Source organism: Oncorhynchus masou, chromosome 26 (genome assembly GCF_036934945.1).
Source record: "Oncorhynchus masou masou isolate Uvic2021 chromosome 26, UVic_Omas_1.1, whole genome shotgun sequence".
Lineage (NCBI taxonomy): Eukaryota > Metazoa > Chordata > Actinopteri > Salmoniformes > Salmonidae > Oncorhynchus > Oncorhynchus masou.
Window position 1 is genome coordinate 9,512,798 of NC_088237.1, and position 19,601 is coordinate 9,532,398.

General features: G+C 43.0%; 2 protein-coding genes across 2 annotated transcripts in view; both read left to right on the forward strand.

Annotated features, from left to right (window-relative positions):
• LOC135514757 (laminin subunit beta-1-like) overlaps positions 1–15,953 on the forward strand; it is a 33,968-nt gene extending 18,015 nt beyond the window's left edge. Inside the window, exons 23-33 of the mRNA XM_064938323.1 lie at positions 5,975–6,071; positions 10,334–10,703; positions 10,863–11,047; positions 11,164–11,405; positions 11,545–11,751; positions 11,992–12,136; positions 12,343–12,550; positions 12,685–12,826; positions 13,190–13,366; positions 13,497–13,656; positions 15,409–15,953. Of these exons, the coding sequence (XP_064794395.1) occupies positions 5,975–6,071; positions 10,334–10,703; positions 10,863–11,047; positions 11,164–11,405; positions 11,545–11,751; positions 11,992–12,136; positions 12,343–12,550; positions 12,685–12,826; positions 13,190–13,366; positions 13,497–13,656; positions 15,409–15,545 (2,070 nt within the window). The 3' untranslated portion in view covers positions 15,546–15,953. The remainder of the gene's footprint in view (positions 1–5,974; positions 6,072–10,333; positions 10,704–10,862; positions 11,048–11,163; positions 11,406–11,544; positions 11,752–11,991; positions 12,137–12,342; positions 12,551–12,684; positions 12,827–13,189; positions 13,367–13,496; positions 13,657–15,408) is intronic.
• A 3,515-nt stretch (positions 15,954–19,468) lies between these two features.
• The window catches only part of LOC135514760 (synapsin-3-like), a 134,360-nt gene continuing 134,227 nt past the window's right edge, over positions 19,469–19,601 (forward strand). The window contains exon 1 of the mRNA XM_064938327.1: positions 19,469–19,564. The gene's annotated coding sequence lies outside the window, so the exon portion shown is untranslated. The remainder of the gene's footprint in view (positions 19,565–19,601) is intronic.

A 19,601-nucleotide genomic window follows, 5' to 3' on the forward strand; every position in this document is an offset into this window, starting at 1 on the left:
CCGAGTGTCCTTTAGGTGCTTTTTGGCAAACTCCAAGCAGGCTGTCATGTGCCTTTTACTAAGGAGTGGCTTCCGTCTGGCCACTCTACCATAAAACCCTGATTGGTGAAGTGCTGCAGGAAGGACTCCCATCTGGAAGGACTCTCATCTCCACAGAGGAACTCTGGAGCTCTGTCAGAGGGGCCATCAGGTTCTTGGTCACCTTCCTGACCAAGGCCTTTCTCCCCCGATTGCTCATTTTGGCCAGGCGGCCAGCTCTAGGATTTTTGGCGGTTCCAAACTTCTTCCATTTAAGAATTATGGAGACCGCTGTGTTCTTGGGGACGTTCAACACTGAGTTTTTTTGGGGGACCCATCCCCAGATCTGTGCTATGCCACAATCCTGTCTCGGAGCTCTACGGAGAATTCCTTCGACGTCATGGCATGGTTTTTGCTCTGACATGCACTGTCAACTGTGTACCTTTTTAAAAAAGAAATAGTTGGTAGATCAGCTTTAATATGCTTTAATATGCAGATTGATTGTAGCTTCAATGTAATTGTCTGCATCACTTCCAATCCCTCATATTGTTTTACACTACCGGTCAAAAACACCTACTCATTCAAGGGTTTTTCTTTATTTTTTTTACAATTTTCTACATTGTAGAATAATAGTGAAGACATCAAAACTATTAAATTAAACATATGGAATCATGTAGTGACCAAAAAAGTGTTTAACAAATCAAAACATATTTTATATTTGAGATACTTCAAATAGCCACCTTTTGCCTTCATGACAACTTTTCACACTCTTGGCATTCTCTTAACCAGCTTCACCTGGAATATTTTTTCAAACAGCCTTGAAGGAGTTTGCACATAGGCTAAGCACTTGTTGGCTGCTTTTCCTTCACTCTGCGGTCTGACTCATCCCAAACCATCTCAATTTGGTTGAGGTTGGGGGATTGTGGAGGCCAGGTCATCTAATGCAGCACTCCATCACTGTCCTTCTTGGTAAAATAGCCCTTACACAGCCTGGAGGTGTATTGGGTTATTGTCCTGTTGAAAAACAAATGATAGTCCCACAAAGCCCAAACCAGATGGGATGGCGTATCGCTGCAGAATGCTGGTTAAGTGTGCCTTGAATTTTTTGTTGTTGTTGTACTTTTACCCCTTTTTTTTCTCCCCAATTTCGTGGTATCCAATTGGTAGTTATAGTCTTGTCTCATTGCTGCAACTCCCATACGGACTCAGGAGAGGCGAAGGTCGAAGAGCAAGACATTCCTAAGTGACCCCAAACTTTTGAACGGTAGTGTATATACCGGTAGTGGAAGTTGGAAGTTTACATACACTTAGGTTGGAGTCATTAAAACTCATTTTTCAACCACTCCACAAATTTCTTGTTAACAAACTGTAGTTTTGGCAAGTCGGTTAGGACATCTGCTTTGTGCATGACACAAGTCATTTTTCCAACAATTGTTTACAGATGGATTATTTCACTTATAATTCACTGTATCACGATTCCAGTGGGTCATACATTTACATACACTAAGTTGACTGTGCCTTTAAACAGCTTGTAAAATTCCAGAAAATGATGTCATGGCTTTAGAAGCTTCTGATTGGCTAATTGACATTGTTTGAGTCAATTGGAAGCGTACTTGTGGGGGTGTATTTTAAGAACTACCTTCAAACTCAGTGCCTCTTTGCTTGACATCATGGGAAAATCAAAAGAAATCATCCAAGACCTCAGAAAAAGTCTGGTTCATCCTTGGAAGCAATTTCAAAACGCCTGAAGGTACCACATTCATCTGTACAAACAATAGTATGCAAGTGTAAACACCATGGGACCACGCAGCCGGAAGAAGACGCATTCTTTCGGGGGTGGCAACATCATGTTGTGGGGGTGCTTTGCTGCAGGGGGGACTGGTGCACTTCACAAAACAGATGGCATCATCAGGATGGAAAATTATGTGGATATATTGAAGCAACATCTCAAGACATCAGTCAGGAAGTTTGTTTGCAAATGGATCTTCCAAGTGGACAATGACCCCAAGCATACTTCCAAAGTTGTGACAAAATGGCTTAAGCACAACAAAGTCAAGGTATTGGAGTGGCCATCACAAAGCCCTGACCTCAATCCTATCAAAAATGTGTGGGCAGAACGGAAACAGTGTGTGTGAGCAAGGAGGCCTACAAACCTGACTCAGTTACACCAGCTCTGTCAGGAGAAAAGGGCCAAAATTCACCCAAATTATTGTGGGAAGCTTGTGAAAGGCTAGCCAAAATGTTTGACCAAAGTGAAACAATTTAAAGGCAATGCTACCAAATACTAATTGAGTGTATGTAAACTTCTGACCCACTGGGAACATGATGAAAGAAATAAAAGCTGAAATAAATCAGTTTCTCTACTATTATTCTGACATTTCACATTCTTAAAATAAAGTGGTGATCCTAACTGGCCTAAGACAGGGCATTTTTACTGGGATTAAATGTCATTTATTGTGAAACTGAGTTTAAATGTATTTGGCTAAGGTGTATGTAAACTTCCGACTTCAACTGTATATCTTAAAAATATATATATTTCCTTTACCCTCCAACCCTACCACCACTCAAACTAGTGAACAACAACGCTTAGGCCTTTATTTACAGCTCATACATACTATATACATTTTATGGACATAGTCTATTTTACAATAGTTCTATTTTGTTTGTTTTTACTCTGGGATGCTGGCCTTCTAGGCAGAGTTGCAAAGAAAGAGCCATATCTCAGACTTTCCAATAAAAAGATTCAGATGGGCAAAAGAACACAGACACTGGACAGAGGAACTCTGCCTAGAAGGCCAGCATCCCGGAGTCGCCTCTTCGCGGTTGACTTTGAGACTGGTGTTTTGCGGGTACTATTTAATGAAGCTGCCAGTTGAGGATTTGTGAGGCGTCTGTTTCTCAAACTAGACACACTAATGTACTTGTCCTCTTGCTCAGTTGTGCACCGGGGCCTCCCACTCCTCTTTCTATTCTGGTTAGAGCCAGTTTGCTCTGTTCTGTGAAGGGAGTGGTACACAGCGTTGTACGAGATCTTACATTTCTTGGCAATTTCCCGCATGGAATAACCTTCATTTCTCAGAACAAGAATAGATGGAAGAGTTTCAGAAGAAATGTTTTTGTTTCTGGACATTTTGAGCCTGTAACCGAACCCACATGCTAATGCTCCAGATTCTCAACTACTCTAAAGAAGGCCAGTTTTATTGCTTCTTTAATCAGAACAACAGTTGTCAGCTGTGCTAACATAATTGCAAAAGGGTTTTCTAATGATCAATTAGCTTTTTAAAATGCTAAACTTGGATTAACACAACGTGCCAATGGAACACAGGAGTGATGGTTGCTGATAATGGGTCTCTGTACGCCTATGTAGATATTCCATTAAAAACCTGTTGTTTCCAGCTACAATAGTCATTTACAGCATTAACAATGTCTACACTGTATTTCTGATCAATTTTTACGTTATTTTAATGGACAAAAATGTGCTTTTCTTTCAAAAACAAGGACATTTCTAAGTGACCCCAGACTTTTGAATGGTAGTGTGTGTGTGTGTGTGTATAAAATATAATCTTTACCCTCTTCCCCTCCCCCAATTGGAGCAAACTAGTGAATAACACTTACGCCTGTATTTCCAGCGTACATACTATATTTTATGGACACAATCTATTTTACAATAGTTCTATTTAGTTTGTTTTTACTCCTGTCCATCCTCTACTCTCAACCTCTCCCATCTATTTCTGATGTCCATCCGGTTTGATTTCTATTTGCCATATCTTTCAAACTGTGCTCTTTCACAAAGGTTCTTAACCTCTATACGTTTTACGGGCACAGTATGTTTTACATTAGTTATCTGGTTGTTGTTCGTTTTTATCAGTCCCAACCTTCAGCTCCATTCAACCCTTCCCATCTATCTCTTAACACCAGAATCTGCAGAGCTGGGAAGGTTGTATCCACCAAATCAATAACATTTGAATTTGCCAACATTTCAAAACAAAAAAAATGTTTTCACTTTGTCATTATGGGGTGTTGTGTGTAGATTGATGAGGATTTTATTTAATACATTTTAGAATAAGGCTGTAACGTAACAAATTGTGGAAAAAGTCAAGGGGTCTGAGTACTTTCCGAATGCTCTGTATGTGTTTGCATGTGAATTGATTAATTCATATTATGCTACACAAATCTAAATAGCATACATTTTTCTAACCTTATCCAATCTGTTACTTTGATATACTGCACCCATAACTGAAAAGGTTGTTCAAGTTTAGATGCTTTAGCTCAGGGATCATCAACTACATTTAGCTGAGGGATGATTTTGTCTTGAGAGAATGGTCAGGGAGCCGGAACATAATTACAAATCATTTGTAGACTGCAAATTGATAGCAAGAAGCACAAACAGATATAATATTTTACTAAAACATAATCATTTCAAACCTTATTTACTTTTGTATACGGTCACAAATATCTCCTTATTATGCATAAAAATAAATACAAAAACATTGGAGCCAATTTGCTGGTGGGGGTGTGTGGGATTATTTAAGATACTATTTGAAGTAGTATTTGATGTAGGGTTTCAGATGTTTTCAGAAGATGGCCAGGCCCTACTGTCCTAGTTTCAGGAGGAAGCTGGTTCCACCAATGGAGTGCCAGGACAGAGAAGAGCTTTGACTGGGCTGAGTGGGAGCTGCCCTTCCTTAGCAGTGGGTTTGGGTGTAGGGTTCAAGCATAGCCTGAAGGTAGGGAGGGGCTGTTCCTCTTGCTGCTTCGTAGGCGCGTACCATGGTCTTGTAGTGGATGCGAGATTCAACTGGAAGCCAGTGGAGTTTACGGCGGAGCAGGGTGATCTGGGAGAACTTGGGGAAGGTTTTCAAACAGACAGACTGCCGCGTTCTGTATAAGTTGCAGCGGTTTGATAGCACATGTAACTAGGGCTTGGGCTCAGTTTTTTCTGATTAGAAAGCACACCATTTTCCTGGTTGGGAAACACTGTCAGCAGGAGTAGTGTGTTTACTGGCTGAGTTCCATAGAGGAAGGAAGGCTTAGAATACACTTTCGGGTTGCTAAACAAACATTCCACTCAGAGACAGAGAAACTCCATCAACCATTTATGGGCTAAGAACAGGAGAGAGCTAGACCCAATAGTAATTCATTATTACTTTGTAATACAGACATGTTTTTTTGTGTGCTGCAAACACCCTGGACCGTATTCACAAATAGTTTCAGAATAGGAGTGCTGATGTAGGATTGGATTGCCCTTTTTAGATTATACTGAAAAAGATTATATGGACAGAAGGATCTGATCCTAGGTCAGCACTCCTACTCTTGGACTCTGTATATAATACAGGCCACTGTCCATTGTACAGTGTGAAGCAAGGACACCATCCTCTAACCTAGAGATGGTACACTGAGTTTATAAAACATTATGCTCTTTCCATGACATCGGCTGACCAGGTGAATCCAGGTGAAAGCTGGGATCCCTTATTGATGTCACTTGTTAAAGTCACTTCAGTCAGTGTAGATGAAAGGGAGGAGACAGGTTAAATAAGGATTTTTAAGCCTTGAGACATTTGAAACATGGATTGTGTGTGTGTGCCATTCAGAGGGTGAATGGGCAAGACAAAAGACTTCAGTGCCTTCGAACAAGGTGTGGTAGTATGTGCCAGGCGCACCTGTTTGTTCAAAGAACTGCAACGCTGCTGGCTTTTTCACACTCAACAGTTTCCTGTGTGTATCAAGAATGGTCCGCCAACCAAAGGACATCCAGCCAACTTGACACAACTGTGGGAAGCATTGGAGTCCAGGGAAGCATGGGCCAGCATCTCTGTGGAACGCTTTCAGCACCTTGTAGAGTCCATGCCCGACGACTTGAAGCTGGGGGGGCAACTCAATATTATGTGTTCTTAATGTTTTATACACTCAGTGTATATTGCATGTTCATAATGCTGATGTGTTGTGTGTTTTCTAGCTGTCGGGGCAGTGCTCATGCAGGCCAGGTTTCGGGGGAAGAAAATGCAACGAATGCCGAGATAAGTTCTGGGGAGATCCTGAGGTCAAATGTCAAGGTAAGTTTCTCTGGCTGGGATTATCAGTGTCAGTGGAAAGTACAAAGTATGTGTGTGGATTTGTTCCCATGACTGCCTTAAACTTGTGTGCATCATGAAGCTGAAACACGTGCAACAGGGTATCTAAGTGCGTCATTGCTTCCTCTCCAAGTGGGTCTCCTTTTGAATTTACTGGGGTCTGGAGAAACACTCTTAGAGAGGGGTTCTGTGTGTTTTTGAATCTGTCTCTTAGAGTTTGAGTAAACAGTCTCTCATGGTCTCGTTCTCATGACCGGTGGTTCCCCTGAGTGACCGGGCTGGAAGCCGGGTTTTATGTTGTTTTTTTTGTAGCATTGCAGTTTTCTCAGTGTGTGTGTGTGTGTGTGTTATCAGACTCCAGCAGAGTGGATGTCTCTGGAGATACTGAATTGGCTTTCATGCATCCGTGTTGTTTTAACATTGTGCGTACGCATGTTGTGATAGAAAAATTGCATATTTACCTGATTTGTTTGATATTAATAGTTAGCGTGCTTAATAGATAGGAGGATATTTCTGTCCTGTTAGTGTCTGTGTTTTCATGGGTTCCACTCTAGTTCCCTGCAGCGAATGTGGGTATATGGTCACTGGAGATGGCTTGAGCTGACAAATGGGTTAAAGACTGCATTACATAGACAATAATGTGTTTTACTAGAGATAGTTTAGGAGTAGAACAATCACTCATTGTCTCAAAATCATCCTTGCATCTGGGAAACTAAGTCAGGGTGGGGTTAAGACAACAACCCATGTGCAGATAACGACAGGATGAAGCCAGAGTGGCTTATGAGGCCCCAATCTGCATGAGGGGGGTTGAACCAACCGTGACTGAGCATTGTTAGAGTCAGCCATACAGTTGAAGTCTGAAGCTTAGGGGCCATTAAAACTCGTTTTGCAACCACTCTTAACAAACTATAGTTTTGGCATGACACAAGTCATTTTTCCAACAATTGTTTACAGACAGATTATTTAACTTATACTTCACTGTATCACAATTCCAGTGGGTCAGAAGTTTACATACACTAAGTTGACTGTGCCTTTAAGCAGCTTGGAAAATTCCAGAAAATGATGTCATGGCTTTAGAAGCTTCTGCTAATTGACATCATTTGAGTCAATTGGAGGTGTACCTGTGGATGTATTTCCAGGCCTCTCTTCAAACTCGGTGCCTCTTTGCTTGACATCATGGGAAAATCAAAAGAAATCAGCCAAGACCTCCCAAGAAATGTGTATACCTCCACAAGTCTGATTCATCCTTCATTCCAAACGCCTTGAAGGTACCATGTTCATCTGTACAAACAATAGTACGCAAGCATAAACACCATGGGACCACGTAGCCGTCATACCGCTCAGGGAGGAGACGCGTTCTGTCTCCTAGAGATGAATGTACTTTGGTGCGAAAAGTGCAAATAAATCCCAGAACAACAGGAAAGGACCTTGTGAAGATGCTGGAGGAAACCGGTACAAAAGTATCTATATCCACAGTAAAACGAGTTCTATATCGACATAACCTGAAAGACCGCTCAGCAAGGAAGAAGGCACTGCTCCAAAACTGCCATAAAAAAAGCCAGATTACGGTTTGCAACTGCACATGGGGACAAAGATCGTACTTTTTGGAGAAATGTCCTATGGTCTGATGAAACAAAAACGTCATGTTTTGAGGAAAAAGGGGGAGGCTTGCAAGCTGAAGATCCCCATCCCAACCGCGAAGCACGGAGGTGGCAGCATCATGTTGTGGGAGTGCTTTGCTGCAGGAGGGACTGGTGCACTTCATGAAACAGATGGCATCATGAGGACGTAAAATTATGGGATATATTGAAGCAACATCTCAAGACATCAGTCAGGAAGTTAAAGCTTGGTCACAAATGGGTCTTCCAAATGGACAATGACCCCAAGCATACTTCCAAAGTTCTGGCAAAATGGCTTAAGCATAATAAAGTCAAGGTGTTGGAGTGTCCATCACAAAGCCCTGACCTCAATCCTATAAAACATTTGTGGGCAGAACCGAAAAAGCGTGTGTGAGCAAGGAGGCCTTACAAACCTGACTCAGTTACACCAGCTCTGTCAGGAGGAATGGGCCAAAATTCACCCAACGTTTTGTGGGAAGCTTGTGGAAGTCTACCAGAAACGTTTGACCCAAGTTGAACAATTTAAAGGCAATGCTACCAAATACTAATTGAGTGTATGTAAACATCTGACCCACTGGGAATGTGATGAATGAAATAAAAGCTGAAATAAATCTCTCTCCTATTATTCTGACATTTCACATTCTTAGAATAATGTGGTGATCCTAACTGACCTAAGACCGGGGATTTTTAAATGTCAGGAATTGTGAAAAACTGAGTTTAACTATATTTGGTTAAGGGGTATGTAAACTTCTGACTTCAGCTGTATATAGTACTCTGCATTTATGTAAAGGTTAGGTTACTCGGTCCGACACTCAAGGGTGGGGGTTCGACCAGACTCATTATTGAAACAATTAATCAATATTAAATAAAGAGGATTGTTGGAGGAAATTACCACATCTCTCTCAGTATTGAATTTCCAAGACACTGTGCCGTCTCTGTTTTGTTTGTTTGTGTGTATCAGATGTTATTTGTCACATACACATGCTTAGCAGATATTAATGCGAGTGTAGCGAAATGCTTGTCGGTGTATGTGTGCATTCGTGTGTATGTCTGTGTGCATGTGTGTCATTTCTCCTCCCTGTCGAAACCTCTACATGGTTTATTGTCTACTGAACAACTGACTGACAAACAGACCCGTTTCCATCAATCACTGCATCTGGAGAAATGTATATCTCAGAAGTTGGCACACCCTCAGAGAGACGGTGAGAGAGAGAGGAGGGAGGGAGATTTTGAGAGTGAATTACTAGGCATAACTCCTTGGTTCGTGTGAGAATCAGAGCCAGATGTTCCAGAAATCAGAGGAATCCTGTCTTAATCGTGATCTTATTCCTGTGGTTTAGGAATTCCTGCAGTATTCCCAAACTGCCTGTAAAGTTAGTCTGACCTCCTGTCGCTGTCCTCGCCCTCTCAGCGCACTGTGTGTATACTGCACGCGTGTGTGTGTGTGTGTTTGAAAGAGAGAGAGAGATAAAGAGAAATGTTTGATTGACACCATGTCTGGGTTAAGAGGATCATGTCATGGTTTGATTTAAGAGGTCAGAGGTAAAGTGACAGGCTTGACGACGGCGCCTGTGTGTGTGAATTAAGATGCCACGGTCATTGCAACAGTCACAACCCTATCACGCACGTGGCTGTGATTATCGTGTTACCAGTTCGGAACAGCCTCAATGGACATACAAGGTGTTGAAAGTGTTTCACAGAGATGCTGGCCCATATTGACTGCAATGCTTCCCACCGTGTCAAGTTGGCTTGATGTTCTTTGGTTGGTGGACCGTTCTTGATACACACGGGATACTTTTGAGTGTGAAAAACCCAGCATGGTTGCAGTTCTTGGTACAAACCGGTGTGCCCGGCACATACTACCACACCCTGTTCAAGGCACATAAATATTTTGTCTTGTCCATTAACCCTCTGAATGGCACACATACACAATCCAAAGTATAAAAATCCTTCTTTAACCTGTCTCCTCCCCTTCATCTACACTGATTTGAAGTGGATTGAACAAGTGACATCAATAAGTGATCATAGTCAGTCTATATTATGGTAAGAGCAGGTGTTCTTAGTAGTTTGTACACCAAATGTTGAGCAAACTCACAATCCTATTGCAGCTGGTTGCTTTATAATTGTATGTTGAATCATTCTTTTTTTTTTGGCGCATCAATCACCTCTTCAAAAGCTCAGGCAACAGTAATGGGTGCTAACTGCTTATATGCACCCTTTCCTGTTCTCCATTCCTCACATTTTTTCACTGACTTACTCCATCACTCTATTTCTCTCCTTCTCCTCCCACTTTAGAGGTTAGAGGGCTTGTCTCTGCTGTGCTTCAGACTGGGGGGGGTCAAAAGGGGGAAAGAGTTTAGAGGTCAAGGCTACCTGTGCGTTCATTTACTCTCAGCGCAGGACTGTTGAGCCGTTAATAATATAGTTTTTCAGTACCTCTGTTTTCCTAGGGTGGCTTTTAAAGGGCACTGACCTGTTCTCATATTAGTATGAGTTCATTTCCTTGTACCCTCATGTCCTTTCCATCATCACCACTGTTTTCACCTCAAGTCAAGTACAGGTATGTGTTTAACCCTTTTCTCTCTTCTCCTGTTCCTCTTTCTCTCTCTCTCCCTCAACCTCCAGCGTGTGACTGTGACCTGCGTGGCATCACCAGCGAGCAGTGCCACCGTTCGTCCGGCCAGTGTGTGTGTGTGGAGGGTGTGTCTGGACCCCGGTGTAACCAGTGTGCCAGAGGGTACCATGGGGAGTTCCCCGCCTGCCAACGATGCCACCAGTGCTTCGGCGAGTGGGACAACGTGGTAGGGGAACTGACCAACCAGGCGCAGCGTTTGAAGGATCATGTGACAGAGCTCCAGACCAATGGGGTGACGGCGCCGTACACAGACACCGTTAGCAGTCTGGAGATTAGTGCTAATGCTATCAGTGGGATAGTAGAGAACAACCCTGCTATACAGAAGATGGAAGATGTACAACAGATGATGCAGCAGGTCAAGTATGTACACACAAACACGTGCGCTTGCATACACACATTTACACATTGAAACACACAGCACCAAGGGTTCTGTTTGTATCCTTGACGTTATGATCAGTCTCTGTCAACTCTATTGAAAAAAACATTTTTTGTGTGTGCGCGCGCGTGCGTCTGCAACAGTGAGATGGTGGCAGACCTGAACGAGAGGCTGAACGTCTCAGAGGATTCCCTGTCCCGTCTCGTTGTAAATGCCAACTACACCGAGGCCAGTCTGGACACACTGAGAGAGCAGGCCCAAGAGCTAGAGAGAACAGTCAAAGATGTTGGAGACCGCATAAAGACTGTGAAGAACTCTAACATAGAGGGTGAGAGAGGAGAGAGAGAAAGGGGGCAGAGGGTGAGAGAGGGGGTATAGTACGCATGACATCATTACTAGTTCTGACACACCCCTGTTTATGTGTGTTTTATTTGTGTATGGCAGGAGCGATGGACACCATCACTGATGCCCACTTGGAGTCTAAGAGGGCGGAGATCCGTGTCAATCAGACCACCAGTTACCCCGACAACACTTTGGAACAGTCGGCTACACTACGGCGCGAAGCGGAGGCCAGACTGAGCCAGAACCAGGCGGAGTTTGACCTGAGACAACAGAAACACACAGAGAGACTGGAGAGGCTTACCATGGAGCTCGACACTCTTGACCTATCAGAGCTCAGCAAGCAGGTAAGTCTGACCTAAATAAAGGTTAAATAAAAAAAATCAGTAGTCAATTATTATCGCACTTCTTCACCACAATGCTTTTTGAATGGGTCCCTTGTTTTCTAGTGCTCTAACCCGATTGGTGTGTTTTCGCTCTGTGCAGACATGTGGAGCGGCTGGTGGGGAGGAGGGGTGCGCTGCGTCACCCTGTGGAGGGGTGGGGTGTGTGTTGGAGGACGGCACCCATCGCTGTGGTGGAGACGGGTGTGACGGTCTGGTCACACAGACACAAAGCACTCTGAAAACAGCCAAGGACTTCGACCAGGAAATCCTGTCCACCATGCAGGAAGTGGATAAGCTCTCTAAAATGGTGGGAACTGTAGTTTTTTTACACTCTGGGCCGAATCCTAACTTGAGATTCATGAATATAACTTTGTGTAGTACAGCTGTTGTTTTAGTTATGATTCAGCCCTACATGAATATAATCAGGTCATCTTACATTATCATCATAGTAACTAAAGAAAATAGAATATCTGCTTGCTCCGGCACAAGCGTTGAGGAGTGTTTACCTTACCGTGTTTGAGTTAACGTGTCCTGTGGCGCCCTCTAGGTGTGGGAGGTGAAGGTGCATGCGGACGAGGCCAAGCTGAGTGCTCGGGAGGTGCTGCTGAAGTCCAACCAGAGCCGAGATGGAGTGGAGCACACCAACGAGCAACTCCGCAGCCTCATCAAGGAGATACGAGACCTACTCACTAGTGAGTATACACACATTTTTCCAAAGACCAGGGCTCAATCTTTCAACGTACTGTACGGACTAACTAAATTATCCCTGATTCATAGACAATCAGGGCTCCAGTTCTTATTTCCCCATGTGAGTGATTGGTTATGATTGTGATTCGAATTGATTGTGACCTGTGTATGGCTCTCTGAGTCTTAATTGACTCTGTTTCCATGGTGACAGACGACCGTGCCAACGTGGAGGTTATCGAAGCGGTGTCGAACGAGGTGTTGGCCCTGAAGATGCCCACGTCGCCCGGGCAGCTGGAGGCCCTGACCAAGGAGATCAGAGACAGGGTGGGAACCCTCACCAGCGTGGAGGACATCCTCAGTCAGAGTGCCAACGACATACACACTACAGAGAGGCTGCTGGAGCAGGCTCGCACTGCCAGGTAAGATGCACGCATGCATGAATTCATGCATACACACACACACAAACACAGGCTAACTCTCTCACTCTCACTCTCACACTTGAACCACATTGATAAGACACACACTCACATACAATCTCCTCTCTGTCTCTCAGTCAGGAGGCGTCTGAGGTGAAGGAGACAGCCGCCCTGGTGAAGGAGGCTCTGGATACAACTAAGCATGCTCAGAATGCTGCCATCGACGCCGTCAAGCAGGTCTACAACAATACCAGGGGTACACTTGACCTCATCACGTCTGTAAGTCACCTGTGAGCAGGGGTTCAATTGTGTCTAAAATTTGGGAGATTTGTATAAATACACATTCCATGCAAGGTCTCGAAAGGTGTGTATTGTGTGTTGGTTCTTCTATCCTTGATTGGACCTAAAATTCCCCAAAAGTCCTTCACAAGGATAGTAAAACAAAGAAAATTCCCATGTCCCCATGAGGACAAAGGCTATTTTAAGCTTAAGAGGGGTTAGGTTTAAGGTTAAGGTTAGGGTTATGATCAGGGTTAGGCTTATGGTTAGGTTTAGGGAAAATAGAATTTTGAAGAACAATACGCGTGTTTGTGTTTGCGTCTGTGCATGAATACATGCTAATATGGGTTTGTGTGTTTATAGGTGGAGTCGGAGACTGCGGAGTCAGAGCTGCGTCTGAGTAACGCCACACTGCGTCTGCTGCAGCTGGAGAGAGATGTGACTCTGCTGAGAGAGAGCAGCCTGGACACCAGCCACCGCACACAGAACACTGAGAGACTGTCTGAGACCGCCAAGCAGGACGCAGAGCGGGCCCTGCAGGTACACACACGTAGATAGACGCACGTGCGCACACACAGCCCAGCATTTTACCTGGCAATTATATTGTTACCCATTCTCAGTGTGTGTTCTGCTTTGTGTGGGTGTGTGTGTGTGTGTTTGTTGTGTGTAGGAGTTTGACTCTGAGGTGAAGGGTCAGTACAGTGTTGTGGAGGGCTTGGTGATGACGAAGGCAGTGGGCGTGTCTGATGCCAAGAAGAGGGCGGAGCTACTCCAGCAGGAGGCCAAGGAGCTGCTCACCCAGACCAGCGGAAAACTACAGAGACTCAGAGGTAACGCACATGCACACATATGCACACACACATAAACCAATGTGCTTACACACACGACACAAGCATGCACGCACAAGAGCACGTTCACGCATGCGCTCTCTCTCTCTCTCTCTTTCTCTCTCTTTCTTTCTTATTTATATACAGTGCCTTGCGAAAGTATTCGGTCCCCTTGAACTTTGCGACCTTTTGCCACATTTCAGGCTTCAAACATAAAGATATAAAACTGTATTTTTTTTGTGAAGAATCAACAACAAGTGGGACACAATATTTCAAACTTTTCTAACAAATCAAAAACTGAATAATTGGGCGTGCAAAATTATTCAGCCCCCTTAAGTTAATACTTTGGAGTGCCACCTTTTGCTGTGATTACAGCTGTAAGTCACTTGGGGGTATGTCTCTATCAGTTTTGCACATCAAGAGACTGAAATGTTTTCCCATTCCTCCTTGCAAAACAGCTCGAGCTCAGTGAGGTTGGATGGAGAGTATTTGTGAACAGCAGTTTTCAGTTCTTTCCACAGATTCTCGATTGGATTCAGGTCTGGACTTTGACTTGGCCATTCTAACACCTGGATATGTTTATTATTGAACCATTCCATTGTAGATTTTGCTTTATGTTTTGGATCATTGTCTTGTTGGAAGACAAATCTCCGTCCCAGTCTCAGGTCTTTTGCAGACTCCATCAGGTTTTCTTCCAGAATGGTCCTGTATTTGGCTCCATCCATCTTCCCATCAATTTTAACCATCTTCCCTGTCCCTGCTGAAGAAAAGCAGGCCCAAACCATGATGCTGCCACCACCATGTTTGACAGTGGGGATGATGTGTTGCTTTTACGCCAAACATAACGTTTTGCATTGTTGCCAAAAAGTTCAATTTTGGTTTCATCTGACCAGAGCACCTTCTTCCACATGTTTGGTGTGTCTCCCAAGTGGCTTGTGGCAAACTTTAAACAACACTTTTTATGGATATCTTTAAGAAATGGCTTTCTTCTTGCCATTCTTCCATAAAGGCCAGATTTGTGCAATATACGACTGATTGTTGTCCTATGGACAGAGTCTCCCACCTCAGCTGTAGATCTCTGCAGTTCATCCAGAGTGATCATGGACCTCTTGGCTGCATCTCTGATCAGTCTTCTCCTTGTATGAGCTGAAAGTTTAGAGGGACGGCCAGGTCTTGGTAGATTTGCAGTGGTCTGATACTCCTTCCATTTCAATATTATCGCTTGCACAGTGCTCCTTGGGATGTTTAAAGCTTGGGAAATTTTTTTGTATCCAAATCCGGCTTTAAACTTCTTCACAACAGTATCTCGGACCTGCCTGGTGTGTTCCTTGTTCTTCATGATGCTCTCTGCGCTTTTAACGGACCTCTGAGACTATCACAGTGCAGGTGCATTTATACGGAGACTTGATTACACACAGGTGGATTGTATTTATCATCATTAGTCATTTAGGTCAACATTGGATCATTCAGAGATCCTCACTGAACTTCTGGAGAGAGTTTGCTGCACTGAAAGTAAAGGGGCTGAATAATTTTGCACGCCCAATTTTTTAGTTTTTGATTTGTTAAAAAGGTTTGAAATATCCAATAAATGTCGTTCCACTTCATGATTGTGTCCCACTTGTTGTTGATTCTTCACAAAAAATACAGTTTTATATCTTTATGTTTGAAGCCTGAAATGTGGCAAAAGGTCGCAAAGTTCAAGGGGGCCGAATACTTTCGCAAGGCACTGTATATGACATCACTGTGTGTTTGCAGAGTTGGAGAGGTCGTATGCAGCCAACCAGCGTACTCTAGAGGCCAAGGCAGGTCAGCTGGCCGGGCTGGAGAAAACGGCACGCCAGCTGCTCGATGACATCAGCCAGAAAGTCATGATCTACAGCACCTGTTCTTAGGGTAACCATGCCAACAGCCTCCCTGGCAATGCCTTCTCTGATGTCATACCAGAGATCATGACGATGCCTTCTTAAGTGCCAAAGAGATATGACAACCACTCAAGGAGACTCCAAAGACCAAAAGTATTTTACCACTAAGAACCAAGTATTTCATTTTAAAAAACTGTTTCTGTATGAAATGGTTTCTAAGCCATATAAGCTATCACAAGTAATACATGTTTTAATCATTAGACTGCACATAGATTTCAGATTCTATGGAAATATTTGTATAATCTTGTCTGTAACGATACTAAAGTGTCTGGATCAATACAAAAGAGAGCCTATTCAATTGTATGATACGATTTGTACCCATCAACATACTGCTGTAATTGCACTTCTAATATAAAGTAACAACTGCATCTTAAATAATTTCCACTCCCTATTTATTTTGTTGTTCCAATTTTGCAAAACAAATGCCTCAACATTGCCTAGTTCATCTCTACCTAAAATGAGAAGCTTTTGAAATGTACTGTATTTGGGGTTTGCTATCCCCTAGTGGCAGTTTGAAAAAACTGTACCTTCTCTTTACTGCATTATCATCACCATGAGGGAGTAGCAGCACAGACACAATTTCAGCTTAGTTTTGCCTTATAGAACCCAACTCAGTTGCAGGTTAATGTACTTCTATCACTTTTAACTGTAACAAAATGCTATTCACTCTGCCAACTGAAACCTTCAATGTCATTCTAGGCTTAACTAGACTATCATTTTCCTACATTTTAAAATATATTCTAAAACAGGCTGCTTTTCTTTCTACTGCCTTGTCTTACACCTCTCGCTCTCTCAATATTGATGCAAGGTGATTTGGAGATCAGTGATTATGAATAGCTCTTTCCTCAGGCTGATCCGATTGAACACAATGAGCATCTCTCTCATCCTCCCATGAATCCCTCCTCCTTCTCCGGAGGGTTTCCTCCGTTTCCTCCTCCCTCCGAAATGAGCGCTTTCCCTTTAGTGCTGCAAATCAGTCAGGCGTCACTGTGCTTCCCCATATATTGACCCCACACAGGCATATCTGTGATAAATTGCTTTAGAAAGGGGTCCAGACGGTCCCTTCCCCTGTGTACAGTATGTATGGTACAGTGGACTGTGTGATGTGAATGCTTGGGCTGTGAGGTCATCCGTGACCTTAAGTGACATCATTGAATTCTGTGTAGGTCCCCAGTGACAAACCAGTTTTTTTTATGTTTATCTAACCCAGAGGTCTCCAGCAGAACCTATACAATTATATAATTGAATACATCACAAAAGTCATTCTGCAGTGCAATGGCTCGTTCTAGACTGAAAAAAAAATAATCAGCTTGCATGGATGACACTCCTCAACTTATACCATACCCAACCTCATCATCCATTGGCAGAACAGCTAAATAGAGCTGTCCTGTAGAAAAACACAGCTGTGCACTGCAGGCTAAGATCAGTCCATCCAGCATACGACAGTAAACAGCCATTGACCTTAACCAGCCCTAACATCCACTTCCTGTCTGGACAATTTAAATTGGCAGCCACTGGGCCCTGAGATGGCCACAGCTGCCGGGTGGATAGGAGAACGCTGTGGTTCACATGGAGCTGGCCACGGGGCACTTCTCAATATCAGCATGTGTCTGCAAGTGTGGTAGAGTGTGGTTTTCCTGAGTTGATATGAGATATTCATGAAATATGACTCCTCCTTCCTCTCTCTCCTTGGCCCATGATGCTGCTCTGATCTCTCTGACACACTTACAGCGGGAAGTCGGTGAGGAATCATTATAGAGCAGCCGCCAGACCATAGAAGAGAGGACGGGGAGAGGGATCGAGGGACAGCGAAAGGGAGGGACAGCGCGGGGAGAGAGAATCCTTCAATCAAACAAAATGTTGATTTAATTAGCACTTTTGAAAAAAATCATTGTCCGCTGTCATGTCTCATGATATTGGTAGGTGTCTGTTGAGTTCAACGTGGAATGGCATTGTTGATTATAATCATTGGACACTGTGCAACACACATTACTTTCTGCGTCAGGGCCTGCCGTCATACGCAATTTGACTCGATACTGGAATGTATAAGGTGCTGAAACGTTCAACTATTGAATATATGGTAGAGAGACTCCTAAATAGGATATCCAAATAGAAGAGAAAAAAGCTTATAGTAAGGAATGTCTGTGGTTTCCTTCTGCAGTGAATTATTTAAACTAATATGCTCATTCAAGAGTCTCCCCTGCCGGAGGTCTACTATTGATTGATTGTGTTACATTTCAGTGGGCTGGGAGTCAAAAGCTCTTTGAAATCGAAAGCTGATCTTGGCAGATGTTCCAACGTTGCAGGCTAGGTATAAAATCAAATAGTTGTTTGCATTTGAAATATTCAGAATCAATGTAAGTGTTTTATTGTCATAGAACTTCTGAAAGCTCACTCACAATGAAATGATACCCCCAACCTCAAGCCGTTAAGAAATAATAACACTGCATGACCTTGATAAAGGGAGTAAGTCACACTGTGCATCTTGCATGCATACTAATACTGTGATCTCGAAACACTCCAAACCACTGACTTGCTATGAATTTCAAACACAATTGACTTCGAATCTCAATGTTTACTAGTTACATTCTAATCCCTCTGCTATCAACCCAGCAAGCAATTGATATGTGTATTAAGCCTGAAGTAAATTAGTCTGCTTATGGTGACAATGATATCTTTACTAAGGGAATCCATGGGAGTCAGCATCTGTGAAAGTACTGTGTTTTTCCCTGGAAGGATGAGCAAGACCGGAACTTCTCACTAAATTCTAATTAGCCTATAAACAATGAAAGATTTAGGCTTTAATTCATTGTCAGCTTTGTTTGAATTAATTAAGAGTTTCCAATCCAGTCACCCTGGAAATTTTCCAATATGAGGCAACCTCGTTTCATATAGCTTACCAGAAGAGGTGTTTCCCAATACAAATAAAAATGTTAAATGTTTAAAAATCATGAATTCGCATCCTATATTATTTGTTACACAGCACTGAGCAAGGGCATTAAGTTTGAGAGTTAGAGCTTTGACTCATTCAACCCTGGAATGGTCATGCAACGTTCCCATAATGGGACTAGTGGTGAATTGTACTCTTATGTGACAGTTTTCTGTCCCTACACGTTTTTCTGTCCCTAAAAAAAGGTGCTATCTAGAACCAAAAAGGGTTCTTCGGCTGTCCCCGTAGGATAATCCTTTTGTCGAACCTCTTTTGGTTCCAGGTAGAACCCTTTAGCATTCCATGTATAACCCTTTCCACAGAGAGACCTACATGGAACCCAAAAGAGTTCTACCTGGAACCAAGAAAGGTTATCCTACGGGAACATCTGCAGAACTCTTTTGGAACTTTTTTCTAAGAGTGTATGGGATAGGGAGCATTGAGACAGTGAACAAGATTCGTATACTTGTGGAGGGTATCATTTTTCAAAGGTAATTGAATGAATACTTGCCATAAAGAGAATGTGGTCGGACTCTGGATCGGCCAAAACACATTGGTGTCCCAAGAATATGCAAAACAGAAATTAAAACTTCTGTCTGAAATCCAAATAATGATTAAGTCTACAAAAGATATATGATTCCAAATGAAACTAAATATTTTCTGTGGTGTGTGTGTGTGTGTGTGTGTGTGTGTTTTCAAGGAAAGAGGGCTTCCCTGGAAATCAGTAGCCATAAAACACCTGTCTGGAGTGTTTCCTGTCTCTAAACATTGCATTTGTATGAACTAAAAATGCAATGCTGCCACATCCTTGAAATATGAAATATTTATATTCCACAACTCAAACTAAATATGAGGGATGCTATTTAATTCCACAAGCGAATCGACCAATGAGGTAAGAAGGGGATCTCAGGAATGGATGCATTTTGCTGCTCCCAGCATGCAGCATTGTGGGATACGGAGGAGACTGGTGGATGCTGATGCTGAAGCGCGAGCTGCTGAGGATTGAGACACGAGCGCAAGGGGAGCATCATCCTAACACTTTGTGATACCAGATTCTCAGGTAAAACATGACAGAAAAATGAATGAAAATGTTGACT